The sequence below is a fragment of the Chenopodium album genome, chromosome 17, assembly GCF_948465745.1.
Source record: "Chenopodium album chromosome 17, dcCheAlbu1.1, whole genome shotgun sequence".
NCBI lineage: Eukaryota > Viridiplantae > Streptophyta > Magnoliopsida > Caryophyllales > Amaranthaceae > Chenopodium > Chenopodium album.
Genome location: NC_137850.1, coordinates 44,194,563 through 44,208,459, shown reverse-complemented (window position 1 = coordinate 44,208,459; position 13,897 = coordinate 44,194,563). Strand labels below are relative to the sequence as shown.

At 30.5% G+C, this 13,897-nt stretch overlaps 3 protein-coding genes across 3 annotated transcripts; 1 reads left to right on the top strand and 2 right to left on the bottom strand.

The window, feature by feature from the left end:
- Positions 1-1,482, bottom strand: LOC145588123 (organ-specific protein P4-like). Its single transcript, XM_081644770.1, has 2 exons — positions 1,343-1,482; positions 1-413 (listed from the first exon to the last, which is right to left on the bottom strand). Exons 1-2 carry the CDS (start codon positions 1,391-1,393, stop codon positions 78-80), a joined length of 387 nt encoding a protein of 128 aa, XP_081500896.1. The 5' UTR covers positions 1,394-1,482; the 3' UTR covers positions 1-77.
- Positions 1,483-2,995: 1,513 nt separating this feature from the next.
- On the bottom strand, positions 2,996-4,848 carry LOC145588121 (uncharacterized). The gene is made up of 2 exons (XM_081644769.1): positions 4,704-4,848; positions 2,996-3,490 (listed from the first exon to the last, which is right to left on the bottom strand). The coding sequence occupies exons 1-2, from the start codon at positions 4,752-4,754 to the stop codon at positions 3,176-3,178; spliced, it is 366 nt and encodes a 121-aa protein (XP_081500895.1). The 5' UTR covers positions 4,755-4,848; the 3' UTR covers positions 2,996-3,175.
- A 1,733-nt stretch (positions 4,849-6,581) lies between these two features.
- Positions 6,582-7,893, top strand: LOC145588120 (BURP domain-containing protein BNM2A-like). The gene is made up of 2 exons (XM_081644768.1): positions 6,582-6,819; positions 6,913-7,893. The coding sequence occupies exons 1-2, from the start codon at positions 6,763-6,765 to the stop codon at positions 7,750-7,752; spliced, it is 897 nt and encodes a 298-aa protein (XP_081500894.1). The 5' UTR covers positions 6,582-6,762; the 3' UTR covers positions 7,753-7,893.
- The last annotated feature ends 6,004 nt before the right edge of the window (positions 7,894-13,897 follow it).

Sequence of the window (13,897 nt, the reverse complement as noted above, 5' to 3'; positions counted from 1 at the left end):
TGTTACAAACCTGAAATACATGACATATAATTAATCCATCATCAATGCATAACAATGCATTAAATATATTATTCTAATTATTCATTGTAAGCAGAAACATTTGGGATTGGTTCAAATTCATCATCGAATAACTTCTTGGACGCTAGTTTATCATGGTGCACTAAGTCGTTGCAATCTGCCTTTTGTGATTTCATTTCCTTTGAATTCATCGCATTATCATCATGGTAAGCTGAGATATTAGGAATTGGATCGAAGTCTTTGATAAAACCTGTAATTATCGTGTCTTTCTTTTCATGACCTTCGTAAGACCTCTGATTTATAAAGTCTTTGAGAGCTTCAGGCATCGGCTGCCCCTTCATCATGTCTCCCCAATATGTTTGCGGGTCTTTTCTCCCTTCACTCGAGCTCGTGAGCTGTACATTTGTAAATTGACATTATTAATACATACTTTGGGCATGTTCTCTTCAATTCACTACTTCATTTCATTTCAGTTTACTCCGTTTTTAATTTCTTTCTCTTATAAACAATTCAGTTCAATTTAATTTAGTTTAGTTCAGTTCAGCTGAGCTTAGTAAATGAGAACAAACCCTTCGTACTAAGTACATTTTAATTAGGACTAGATCAAAATAATTTGAAGGAACAAATTTAAAGGCAATTAACTTGAATAACGTGTTCGAATAACCTCGTACACACTAATAAACAAGTACGTGTTTATGTAGCAATATAAAAAGTGCATGAATAAGCTTAATTAGGGTGCATCTTACAATAAGACCCAATTTGACATTTTCTTTCTTATAAATTGAAAATAATTTAAAATATTCTCCCATATTAACACGAAGCACATGGAGTATAACAATAACTTGTAAAACATAGTCGTAGCAAAAAAAAAAAAAAAAAAATAATATAATAAAATAAAATTCGAGTCTACCTAGTATTTGGTTATTATTAGCATTTCTTTTATGTATTGTTCAAATATCAAAAATATATTAACTGCTAATATATGATGAAGAATATTTGGATTAAAAAGTATGCATTGACAAATATGCCTAAATAAAATGTGTAATATACTAATATGATATGAAATGGAGGAAGTATAATTAAGTGTAGTGTTACTAAAACTCGTAATGTTATACTATGCATTAACAATGTGATTATGAGAAAGCAAAAGATAATATAAAACTAGGGAAAAAAATTTATTTTAACTATATACACTACATTCCATACTTTATTAATTAGTCGATTCTATGTACTGGAGATCGTATATTCTATATTTCAAGCCTTCTTAATTTAATTGTTAGGTCTATTAAGAAAAAAAAATTAATAATAGTTGTGTAGTGCTTACCAAGATAAGCGAAAGAAGAGCAATGTAGAGGATTTTGATGTAAGATTCCATATCTATCTGCAAATCACTACTAGTAGTAATCTTTTAGTATGATATATATGAAGTATTATTGAATTGTTGTGTGGAATTAAAATGTTATTTTCTTTTATCCTATTTATAGAATTTTAGGGCAAGCAAACGACAATCAATAAATCAATTATTTGATGTAAGAACAGATAGTAGTAGAATTATTCACATTATTCATGCCAGGATATATTAATAAAATAATGTATGAGAATTTGAAACATAAAAGCAGAGTAGTTGTTACATAATAATAAAAAAAAATAAAAATCTTATTTGGTAAATATTTTTAGTGGCAGACCATGAATATAAAAATTATCAAGTGGATTACCTATTTTCCAAATATACTTGCTCCTATTTTACCAATGTTATTATAAAAATTATTATTATTAATTTTTTTTTTATACAATAGCAAATAAATAATGCACACATCTTCTCCTTTTCTAAAAAGACAATAATAAGGTGTACTGTGCATTTGCTACATCATTTATGCATGGTGTGACCTGTGAGCAATCTTTTAAAATCAAATTTAGTGGCAAAAACAAAATGTCAATAATAAACCAGTGACAATTAACAAATAAAATCTTTTCATACGTATAAGTATACTATTTTTGTAGCTGAATTTTTAATTACGCAGTATCTTAACTTATCGGTTATTTGAACTTATATTATGATTTTATCTCAATTTATATCATCTCACCTTAAATTAACTTATTTTAACTTGTAAATTAAACGTGAATAATCCTTATTTTTTATACCTATGGTATGGATTTAATTAATTTTTCGAACCTTATCTTATTTCGAGATGTTAATGCTTATTTGAATTTATTCATTTTCTATATACAGCATCATGAAAATCCGGGATAACCATGTCTAATCAAGTTTAACAAACTAGATAAGTTCGTTGAGTGGAGAGGACCAAATTGTTAATTTGATTTAAGAATGCCCGACTTATATTTATAGCTGTAGATGGAACATGGAAGAAATGACCAGAAGATTCTAAAAATTCCTCCATTATTATTATTGTATTCATAATATTCTAAAATAATCACGAGCCTATAATTCTAGTAACTTCCAGTCTCAACAATACCAACCATGCTACATGTATTCGGAATATTATACTTTGTTGAACATGAACAGATGTTCCACCGGATAATAGGCTAAAATTTGGGCCACACCCAACTGATAATTTCTTCAAACGTTAAGGATTACATTAAAGTTTGTGCGATCATACATTGAAGTTCATTTATTAAATAAAGTTTTTAAAGTTCATTATTACATTAGAGTTTGTGGATAATTTTGGGTGATTAAAGTTCTCTTAACCCGTTAAAAAAAAAAAAAAAAAAAGTTTCTCTTTGGTCATAGACTCATAAAACTATTCATACAAAATGATAACTTTTTCTTTAATCTTCATATATAGTTCTCCCTCGTTATATAGTTCATTTATAGAGATGAACAGATGATCTCAGGACACATATATTAAAAGATTTATATATTAACGATACATCAGAAAATTGCACTCATATATTTATTTCAACACTCCCTTGAATACACATATAACTATTACACGAGTATTCTCACAAAAAGAAAATGTGAAAATAAAATCTGAATTGCGCAAATTATTATAAACCGAGTAAAACCTTTAGGTCACGTACATAACGAGACCTCTTTTAGGATGGCACACAAACATAAGGAAAATACACAAGCAAGTGTTACAAACCTGAAATAATACATATATATAATCCAATGCATTTTCTTTTTTCTTTTGTCTAATTAGTCATTGTAAGCAGAAATATTAGGGATTGGTTCAAATTCGTCGTCAAATTTCTTTGATGCTAGTTTATCATGATGTTCTTCCTTGCAATCTGCCTTCTTTGATTTCAATTCTTTGGAATTCACATTATCATCATGGTAAACTGAAATATTAGGAATTGGATCAAAGTCTTTGATGAATTCTTTGATTGTTTCTCTCTTTTCATAAGATCTTTGATTTATGAAATCTTCTAGAGCTTCAGGCATCGGTTGATCCTTCATCATGTCTCCGCAATATGTTTTCGGGTCTTTCCTCCCATCACTTGGGCTCGCGAGCTGTACATTTATAAATTGACATTAATAATAATACTCGTACTCCATATGTTTGAGTGAAACTAGAGTAATTTGAATAATATAATGGACAATTTAAAGGGTAACTCGATTTTTACTTATCTAAACTTATTAACCCTTATTAGTTTTTATTTAGTTATAAATTAAACTTGGGTAGCCCGGTTAACTCTTATCATAACTTATCGGAACTTATTTTTCCTGAACTTATCTTATCTGAATTTATCTAAACTTATTAACACTTATCTGAACTTATCAACCTTGAAATAAGTGGAAATAAGGTGAACAAAACATGACCTAATAGTAAAAAATTAAGGTTGTTATTAGAATAAACAAAGATTATTGTATAGCAATGACATTCGGCCATTTGTTGTTCATCATTTTCACAGATAAAAGCTTGTGGACTTTTTAAAAAATGGTATAGACGACGACAATGTTAAGGAATGATACAATTGAATACAAACCCTTTAGTAAAAAATGAATGAAGCACTTCACATAGGTAAATATATAAACTACATGTACATGCATGAATAAGTGTAGGGTACATCTTAAAAACACCCTTTGATTTTGCACACTAAGTTAAAATTAGGTAGATGGAATTCAAATTAAACCATGCATCACTCTGTAAGTACTAAACTAAGCTTGTAATTAAAGAATTAAAAAAAAATCACTCCCTAAATTGTAATATATTATCAATGTGTAATAGGTTGTACACTGAAAGTTTTAAAATTATAAACCATTTCCTTTAAAATTTTATAAATGATAGTAACAGAGGTTGCCCTAGTTACTCAATATGAGAAAAAAAAAGTTTGTTTTTCAAAGAGTTATAATAAGTGTAATATTATAGTAAAAGGTTTCACCCCTAAATAACCACTTCAAGTAACGGTTTAGGGTAATGCGCTATTTATGTAGTGGTTTAAGCTAAAGGTAAAACCGCTAATTGTTAAGTTAATTGAGAAACTTGGAATTTCTCACGATAATATGTGATCATGAATATGTGCTCCATAATATTTTTTTAAGCACTCTCTTTTATCATACTATGCTACTACGTAGATTAGCTTATATAAATACATGCATAAAACATGTTTTTGTATTTAATTACTCGTACGGGCACAGATTCATAAGAAATAGTATGATGATTAACAAGATAGAATAATTATTATGCAATAATGAGAGGCAATATAGCAATATAGCATATTACCAAGTTAAGAGAAAGAAGAACAATGAAGAGGATTTTGATGTAAGATTCCATATTTGCAAATCTCTGATCTTTTAAATTTATTTTCTTTTTATTTTTATTTTTTTGACAGAAACTAATCTTAGGATGAGATACTGTTGAATGTTGATGGTTTGCTGCGTGGAATAAAAGTGTTATTCCCTTTCCCCCTATTTAAACAACGTTAGGGCGATCAAATGACAAACATAAATTAATGGAAATTAATTACATAATGTAATAACAACAAATATTAGGAGAATTCACATGATTCATGCCAAAATCGATTAATAATAATATAAAGTACAAGAATTGTATAATTAGTAATTTTATAATACATAATTATCTCATGATTAATTTTTGGTAGGACCATAAAATATACGGAGTGAAATTATCAATGCAAGTGGAGTACCTGATTTCCATGGACCTATGCTTTTTGCACTTATTTTTAATAAAAATTAAATTCTTTTTAATCGAATAGCCAGTGAATGATGCACAGAGTTTTGAAGTTTTCTTATACAAAAACAAAATGCCAATTATATAACTCTATATTATTTCTGCATGGGGTGACCAATCTTTATAAATCAAATTCACTCCTTTCAAGAAAAAACAAAACATCAATAATAATACTCCAGCTAATGACAAATCTTTCACATATGCAATTCTGTAATTAAGTTACCTAAAATGTTGATTGTCTTGATCATATGTAACCTACTACCACTTTTAATATAGTAGATTCTTTGGATCCTCTTTAATGGTTTATGTATATATATTGTATATTCGATCCGTTTGTTTAACGTGTGCATATATATGCTAATAAGCAAACGTTAAAGTAATATACGTAGTCTATCAACAACTTTCCTGGCCGGTCAAATTTTAAAGAAAAATCCTATAAAAAAAAGGAGTAAATAGAGGCATAATGATGATGAACCTAATTAAAGGGAAATTTATAGGATTCATCAATTGAATTTAATTAATTTTGAATAAGTTCTCATTATACAGCATTTGTTATAGAAATAATAATCTTATAGATGAGCAACCTTGTATGTCTTATTGCGTGTCATCAATATTAGAAAATCTCATGTCTATTTAATTAAACCTCTTATAATTTGTCACAATGGTGTAATGCTGGTTTATCAAGAATACGCAAGAAAAGTATACTGTGCGTGAATTGTTGATTAATCGCCATAGATGGCTTAGAACCAATAGTTCATTATCAAATGGATCGATCTTTCCGTTCTAATACTCTATCCGAGAGTTATCAGTATTTACCTCTACCTTTAGGCATTAAGATAACAATGTAAATCAAACAAGATTTATTCTTCTATATTGAAATTCAATTTTATGTCTAGGTAAAGGATCTATGTCAATTACCACTCCAAATTAAAATTTTTAAGCTATGTGCCTATGTCTAGTCTAGCTGTCTAGGTTAAGGTTTTCAAAACGCCTGACCATACTCGTGACTAGCTTAGTGACCTCCGATTGTATTGAACTATGTTCATTAATTAATGTTATTAAGAGATTACATACCTAGAGCACTTTTTTTTTTTTTTTTTTTTGAAAACACATACCTAGAGCACTTGGTTAAAAGATTTCCTCCAAAAAGTTAAAGAGCCTTTTAACCACATACCTAGACTCCTAGTCCTAGAGCATGCACTTGGTTAAAAGGCTCTTTAACTTTTGGAGGAAATCTTTCCGTGATCTTGACAAAGGACAAAATACAATTATAAACCATATATGTTGATGAATTCTTGGGGTAAAGCCACAATTGCAAGTTTGCCCGCAAAATTATTGACTCTAAATAGTGCAAATAAAAGGTCGAAATTTTGCACCTATTATGAAACGAAAATATTTTTTGAAAGATTGATGTGGTCACATGTGGGGTCGAGTAATATTGTCTAATGTCATTCAAATTAAATAATATGTAATGTATTATACTAGCTTCATCATGCATTATTGCATTACATCCAAACTACTGTAATAATTTAGCCTTATACTGCTCTCATCAGTCATCACACATTCACACCAACACATTTTTCAAGCTAAGATGCATTATTCTGAATTTACTTGGTGGAGTTTGGCTCTACATTTTCTTCTACTAATGGTTAATCATCTTCTTAATTACCCTCTACTACATATAATTTGTCTTCAACTTAACCTATACTATGAATTAACTTGATTTTAATTTCTTTGGCAGACTTGTTATGCTGCAATTGAAGAAAACGTTGTTGCGAGCAATCGAAACGAGGAAGGAAGCCATGAACATCATCATCATCATCAAGGCCATTCAACAACACCACACATGGATCATTCAGTGCAAGTATTTTTCACCCCTAAAGACCTTAAACTAGGAAATATAATACCTATCTTCTTTAGAGGCCGAAACCCTTCTTCGAGTTCTCCTCATTTTCTTCCTAGGGAAGAAGCCGAGTTAATACCTTTCTCGCCATCTAAACTCCCTTATCTTCTTAAACTTTTCGGCTTTTCTCAAGCTTCGTCTCAAGCTAAAGCCATGGAAGATACTCTAAGACAATGCATCATAGTAAAACCTATCCTAGGAGAGACTAAATTTTGTGCAACTTCCTTAGAGTCTATGCTTGATTTTGTGCATAAGATTTTCGGACCAACAACAAAATTTAAGGCCTTGACCACCCAAAACTTTGCGAAATCTGGTAGTATTTTACAAAATTATACCATAGTAGATGAACCTATAGAAATACAAGCTCCGAAAACAGTTGCTTGTCACACCATGCCTTTCCCATATATTGTGTACTATTGCCACCACCAAGAAAGCGAAAGCAAAGTGTTTCAAGTTTCATTGAAAGGTGAAGAAAAGGGAAGTGATAATATTGTACAAGCTGTTGCTGTTTGTCATATGGATACATCCCAATGGAGTCCTAACCACTTCTCGTTTCGAGTTCTAGGAATCAAGCCTGGTTCATCGCCAATTTGCCATTTCTTTCCTGCTGATAATCTTGTTTGGGTGCCAATAATATCTAATTTTGAGGGTTTAAGAGGAAGTGTTTCAAGTATGTAAAAATTTGATTAGCTTGTATGCTATTCTATTAACGGAGTAATAATAATTGTTGGGGAATTTATAGTACGTTTCCAATTGATTAGTATAGAAATCTGTGTAATATCAGTTGATGAATTGAATGTTTTGTTATTGATTTAAAAAGCTCATTTGGTTAGAGCTTTCCTTCCGAGAGATCATGGGATCAATTCTCACCCAGCCCCCGTGGGCTGTGGCTCTCTAAACACTATAAAAAAAAAAAAATTAAAAAACAAAAAAAAAAATACACTTCCTATACATAGAAAATTAGAAAGAAATTATTTAATTTCTTTTTTATATTCTCGATCTATCAGTAGTAATTAAATTAAAGTTGTGATATACACTGCTGTTATTGCCTGTTAATGTTCATTTAATTTATCATTTTATGGCTTTGTGGGACTTGGGACTTGGGACTTGGGAGTGTGATATTGTGAGTTGTGACGTTGGGTAGAGGAGCTATATAATCTGAAGGCCCCTGCATCATATTGACACCGATGATCCAATTACTGCCGGCCTGCCGCGCCACTGCCTGGTGGCTGGCAGCCTCACATCGCGGCCGAACCGTGTTGTCGTGCGGAGTAGGGGTGAAGCCACCTAGGGTTGGTCGGGCCGCGCCTCCACGGCTCAAGATTTATTTATTTTAATTGGTCCTAAACTCCTATGTAAAAAAGGTTAAAAGATTTAAAATACTTAACTACCTTCTTGTGTTGTGTATTCACTTGCCTCAATAACTTTGCTCCTAGTTATAAGACTTATAAACCAAATCTTATTCCCAATTCCAATAAACAAATTTTTTTTTTTTTTTTTTTTTTTTTTTTTTTTTGAGAAAACATCGGAGCCAAATTATATTAATACTAAAGTGTCAATCAAAACATATGAGGCAATCTCACAAGGAAAATGATTGACCCAAACATTTTCGCCTTCAAACGGAATTAACTTGGCTAGGTGATGGGCAACCGCGCGTATTGCCATCCCTTTTAACATGAGACCAAGATACATAATTAAAAGAAAGAAAAAGAGAAAAAATTTCCTCCAGAATTGCAAAGCTCTGTCAAGTGAATTATGGTTACATTAATTCTAAGGCAAATGCTAACGAACGTCCCGGGGCATTGGATAAGCTTGTTAAAAGCAAAAAGATCAAACTAAAATTACCGATCGACGCGTGATTTTGTCATGCTTTCCCAAATTAATGTCACTTTAGGTAAGATTTTAAATGCTTATCCCACGCCCCGGGGGCGTTCGTTAGCAAGATCCTAATTCTAATGACACCCAATAAATTGAGCACGCAACAATTGGATTACAATTGAAATTTAAAAACTTTGTGCAAAAATTAATATATACGGAGTACATACTATTCAATTCATTCATTAATTCAGGAGATCATTTAGGTAAATAACCTAACACATTTTGAATAGGTTAGAAATTTATTGATTATAACTTTTTTTTTTTTTGAAATTAAAAGATTGTTTTATATATATAAAGATTATTAATTATAACTTAATATTTGATTTTTGCTCCAAATACTCTTATGCTCCACACAAAAAAAAAGTACTCCATAAGACATAACCATTTTTTTTTTCCTAGAAGACACCTAAGACATAACATACAAATTGAAATGTCATTTACTATTTAATTAGGTTCAAGAATTTTTTTTTCCAAAAAATCATTTACCTTAATATTTAATTTTTGTCAAATAGCACAATAACCCATAAAAATAAATGTAAGGTCCTGTTCTCTTACATTAAAATTCAGTTCACTTCAGTTCAGGTCAGCTCAGTTCAGTTTAGCTCCTAATTTTCTCTTATAAAATATTTATTTCAGTTCAGTTCAATTCAGTTCAGCTCAGTGTAGCTGAGTTCAGTTAATGAGAACAGGCCTTAAATACTGCTTTATACTCGTAATTTATACAAGTATCAAAGCAGGCACAGTTATCATGTATTCATATGTGTCACAATATCACGAATAACTAAAATTCTAACAAGTTAAAATAGTAGTAAATAGATAAAGACTAAAACCTAACCTTATCATTACATATTTGACTATTGGCTTGACTCTAATGTATTAGCATGAATTTAGGAAATTGAGTAATTTCATTAATTTCGAATTTTGAAGAAGTCTTAACGAGAGGGAATTGACCTTCATTAACTTTTAATTTTGAAGGAGTCTTAAAGAGAGAGAATTGAACTTCATTAATTTTAATTTGAATGAGTCTTAAAGAGAGAGAATCGGAATAATAAACTTACATGCTTTATTTACTACAAGTCTACAAGTCTACAACAAATTGATTAAAATTATACTCGTACTCTGTATAAATTTTACTGTTTTGTTTTTGTTTGATTACCAATATTAATCAGTGATTTTGACTTTTTTTAAAGAACAATGATTTTGACTTATATTGATAATCCGCATATTGATAAAAGTCTTATCAGTTTTTATGGATGTTCAATTTTATTTAATTAATTATACAATAATATTATAGCACTTGTATGCAGCAATACATTATTTTGACTTAAAATTATCTTAAATAACTTGAAAATAATTGTTTAAATTAATATTACTCCGTAATTGTATATAAATGAAACATACAAATAGATTAAGATATCAATTATATCATTTTTGATTTGCTTAATCACAAGGGGGAAAAGTGGAAAACTAATACTCGTAACACTCCTCTTGACGGAAATAGGAAACTTTATTTATTAAGTAGAGCGTTCATTTTTTTTTTTCTTTAAATTTAGTAGCACTTGCTTGTTAAAATTTTTTATTAACACTCGTACATTTTGACTTAAAAAAAATCTTCAAAAATGCTAAAAAGTTGCTTAATTGTATAAACATTAAACAAAACCGTGATAAAGATAATAATTAGTACGGAGTACATGATTATCTTTTCTATTTATTTATTTATTCTCACAAGATAATTATTAAAAAGATTCATATATATCATATATTCATATGGTTACAACTTACAATCCCTATAAAAAAAAACTCAAATTTCGAAGAGTCCTGATGGTTCACAGAGTATAATACGGAGTATCTTATAAATACCTTTAGGATTCATTAATTGAATTCATTCCTGTCTTTCTTCACAATCTGCATGTAAAAAAAAAGTATTACCTTCACAAAAAATACTACTTGTATTTGTTACAAACATTCATGAAAGGAAATAACCAAAATACCGAAAGAAAAAGGAAGAGCACAGAAGATCAAGTTGTTCTTGATCATCCTTCAAAACACCAACATGTATGTCCTCCTCATCCTCTACACAATGTAGACCGCGAAAGGAATTCTAACCTCGATCTTTCACTCTCTCTCAATTCATCCAACATTACTCTGACCTCTAATCAGGAGGACAATGAATCTAATCAATCCGGTCTTGTTATCCCGGAGGAGTCTAGTGATCAATCCAACCATAATATTCGGGACCAGTCTATTGAACTCGAGGGTGTTGGAGAACCTTCTCTTCCTCCTCCTAGGAGAACACAACGTGCTCGTCGTAACTCTAACCCTCAACAACCCCGACCTGAAAAACAAAGGGTTGTCAAGAGTGAGATAATTGAACCCCCGTACCGTTGGGCAAGAGACCGTCGAGTCACAGTTCATACATTACAATATTTGTTAGAAAACGAAATCAAAACCATCCCAGGCGAAGTGCAATGCAAAAAATGTAATGCAAGTTTTGAAGTAGAATATGACCTCAATGAAAAGTTTCTAGAGGTTTCCAATATTGTAATAGAAAAACAAGACGAGTGGCACGACCGTGCACCCGTCCAATGGACTAATCATTGGAAAAATTACCCGACCTGCCAACATTGTGGAGCAAAAGAAAGTTGCAAGCCTGTTTTAGCCGAGAAAAAGAGATCTATCAATTGGTTGTTTTTGTTTCTAAGTCAAACAATAGGGTGTTGTTCTTTGGAGCAATTGAAATATTTTTGCAAGCATGTTGGTATTCATCGAACCGGGGCGAAAAATCGGGTATTGTGTTATGCATATGTTGCATTGTGCGATCAACTTGAACCGAATGGTCAGTTCGATGTTCAAAACATTTTATGAATGGGTATGCAATGCTATGCTTCATCAGATCAGTTTTTCGTTTGATGAAAATTATGAATTTGCTTTTGTTTTTTTACAGATGCTTTTTTTTTTTTTTTTTTGTGTGTGTGTGTTTGGAGAGCCACAAGGGCGGGGATGAGAATCGATCCCAAGATCTCTTGGAATCGGGAGGGAAGCTCCTCTAACCACTCGAGCTATCCCTCATTCTCTTTTTACGGATGCTTGGATTAGTTCTTGTTTTAGGTTTGTTTTTAATAATGGTAGTTTTTCTGTCCAAAAATAAATAAATAAATAAAATAATGGTTGTTTGAATTGGTTCTAGTTTTTGTATTGAATTATTGATTTGCATTGTACTTATATTTAGTATGGACTTGTACAGTATTATATATTGTGGTATCATATACGAAGTATATAAATGGTTTTTATCAGTATGATTGTATGATCAATAATAAGTCCTCGTAGTTTTTTGTAAGCTAATAATCCTATGATTGTATGATCATTATTAATATATAGTCATACAACTTCTACTATAATCAAAGTTGAGCACATGATATACTTTTATGGATATATCATACATGTATATCTATAATGAGTGAATATATCAAATCCACCTATCCTATGTTGCAAATTCTATATATGATTTTTCCTGCTAATCGTTTTCTTCCTAAAGTTGCTGACAATTATTAACACCCAAAATTAGTAAGCTTTGAGCTAGCATTGGAATATTTGCTATTCATTAGTTTCTTATAGGGGCCAAAGTACAAAATACACATATCACTTGTTGGTGGCTCTGCCGCTGCCTTCAACCCTAATTACAAACTTCTTCTGTTTCTTTTTAGTTGACACGTTTCTTTAGTCACGTTTATAAATGCACGACTTCAATCGTTAATGTCTTTAATTATCGATAATTAAAAATTATAAAAAGTTGATATATTGAAACCGTAACGAAACTGTGTGAATTTTGATAAAGTCAAAACGTGTCAACTAATAAAAAACGGAGGTAGTATTTTTTTATCTCACTCTACTAATCCAATTAACTAACCCTAATTTAAAGTATGCTAATTGCACCTGGCCCATTTCATCCAAACTACAACTCTTTTTCACTTTACCTTACAAAATCAGCAAAAATAAAGTAAACGAACAGGTGCTATATATGTCTGTTTTTAGAATTGTTAAAACTTCAATTAAAAATTGATCCCACAACTCCATTAAAAGGTTTTAAAACACTCATAAATGTGGTGGAGCTATAGTTTGGGTGGCTGGTGGGAGTTGCCACCCCAAGATAAATAAAAACTCGTGTTAAATATTTTTGGAGGAAAAAGTGTTTGTCAACTTAATACATATCATTCTCAATTTTGAGTAATAAACTCATAAAATAATTGTTCATACGATTTAACAAACATTTTTTTTCATCTAATTAAGGTTATGACTTTATTGTATTATATTTTTAACAACCCAACTTACTTTTGCTACAAGGTTAATTACCAAATGCACATTTATATTAGACTTAGCTTGATCAATAATTGGTCTCACGAACTAATACATGTCCTTTAATGAAAATTTTATTTTGATAAGCACACTTTACTTTCGAGTTCGATTAATCTAGAGGAATCAAATAAACTCAAAGCTAGTAAAAACTTGATTTTGTAACGTGATATTCTATTATTGCTACTAAGACTTTGTTTCTTCACCTTAATTATGTTACTTATAATTAATTCTTGTTCATAAAAACATCAATAATGTGTTTGGATAGATAATTGTGAAGGAAAAGAAGGGCAAGGGAGGGGAAAGGGGTGTAAAAATGACGAGTTTTCTTTTCAAATTTTTCGCAGAGATCAATTTCTTATACTATGTATGTTAATCTATCCATTTTTTTACCTCCAATTACTTTCCTTTAATTCCCATTTATACTCCTTATACTTATACTATGTTCTCGATCCATTACTAAACTGTTTAGAAAAATACTTTATAAAAGAACTTATACCAACCGAAATAATATGATGTAGACAAGATTTAATCTGGATTTGTATTCTATACTCTTATAATTATCCCACTTTCTTACAACGTGTCATAACAAATT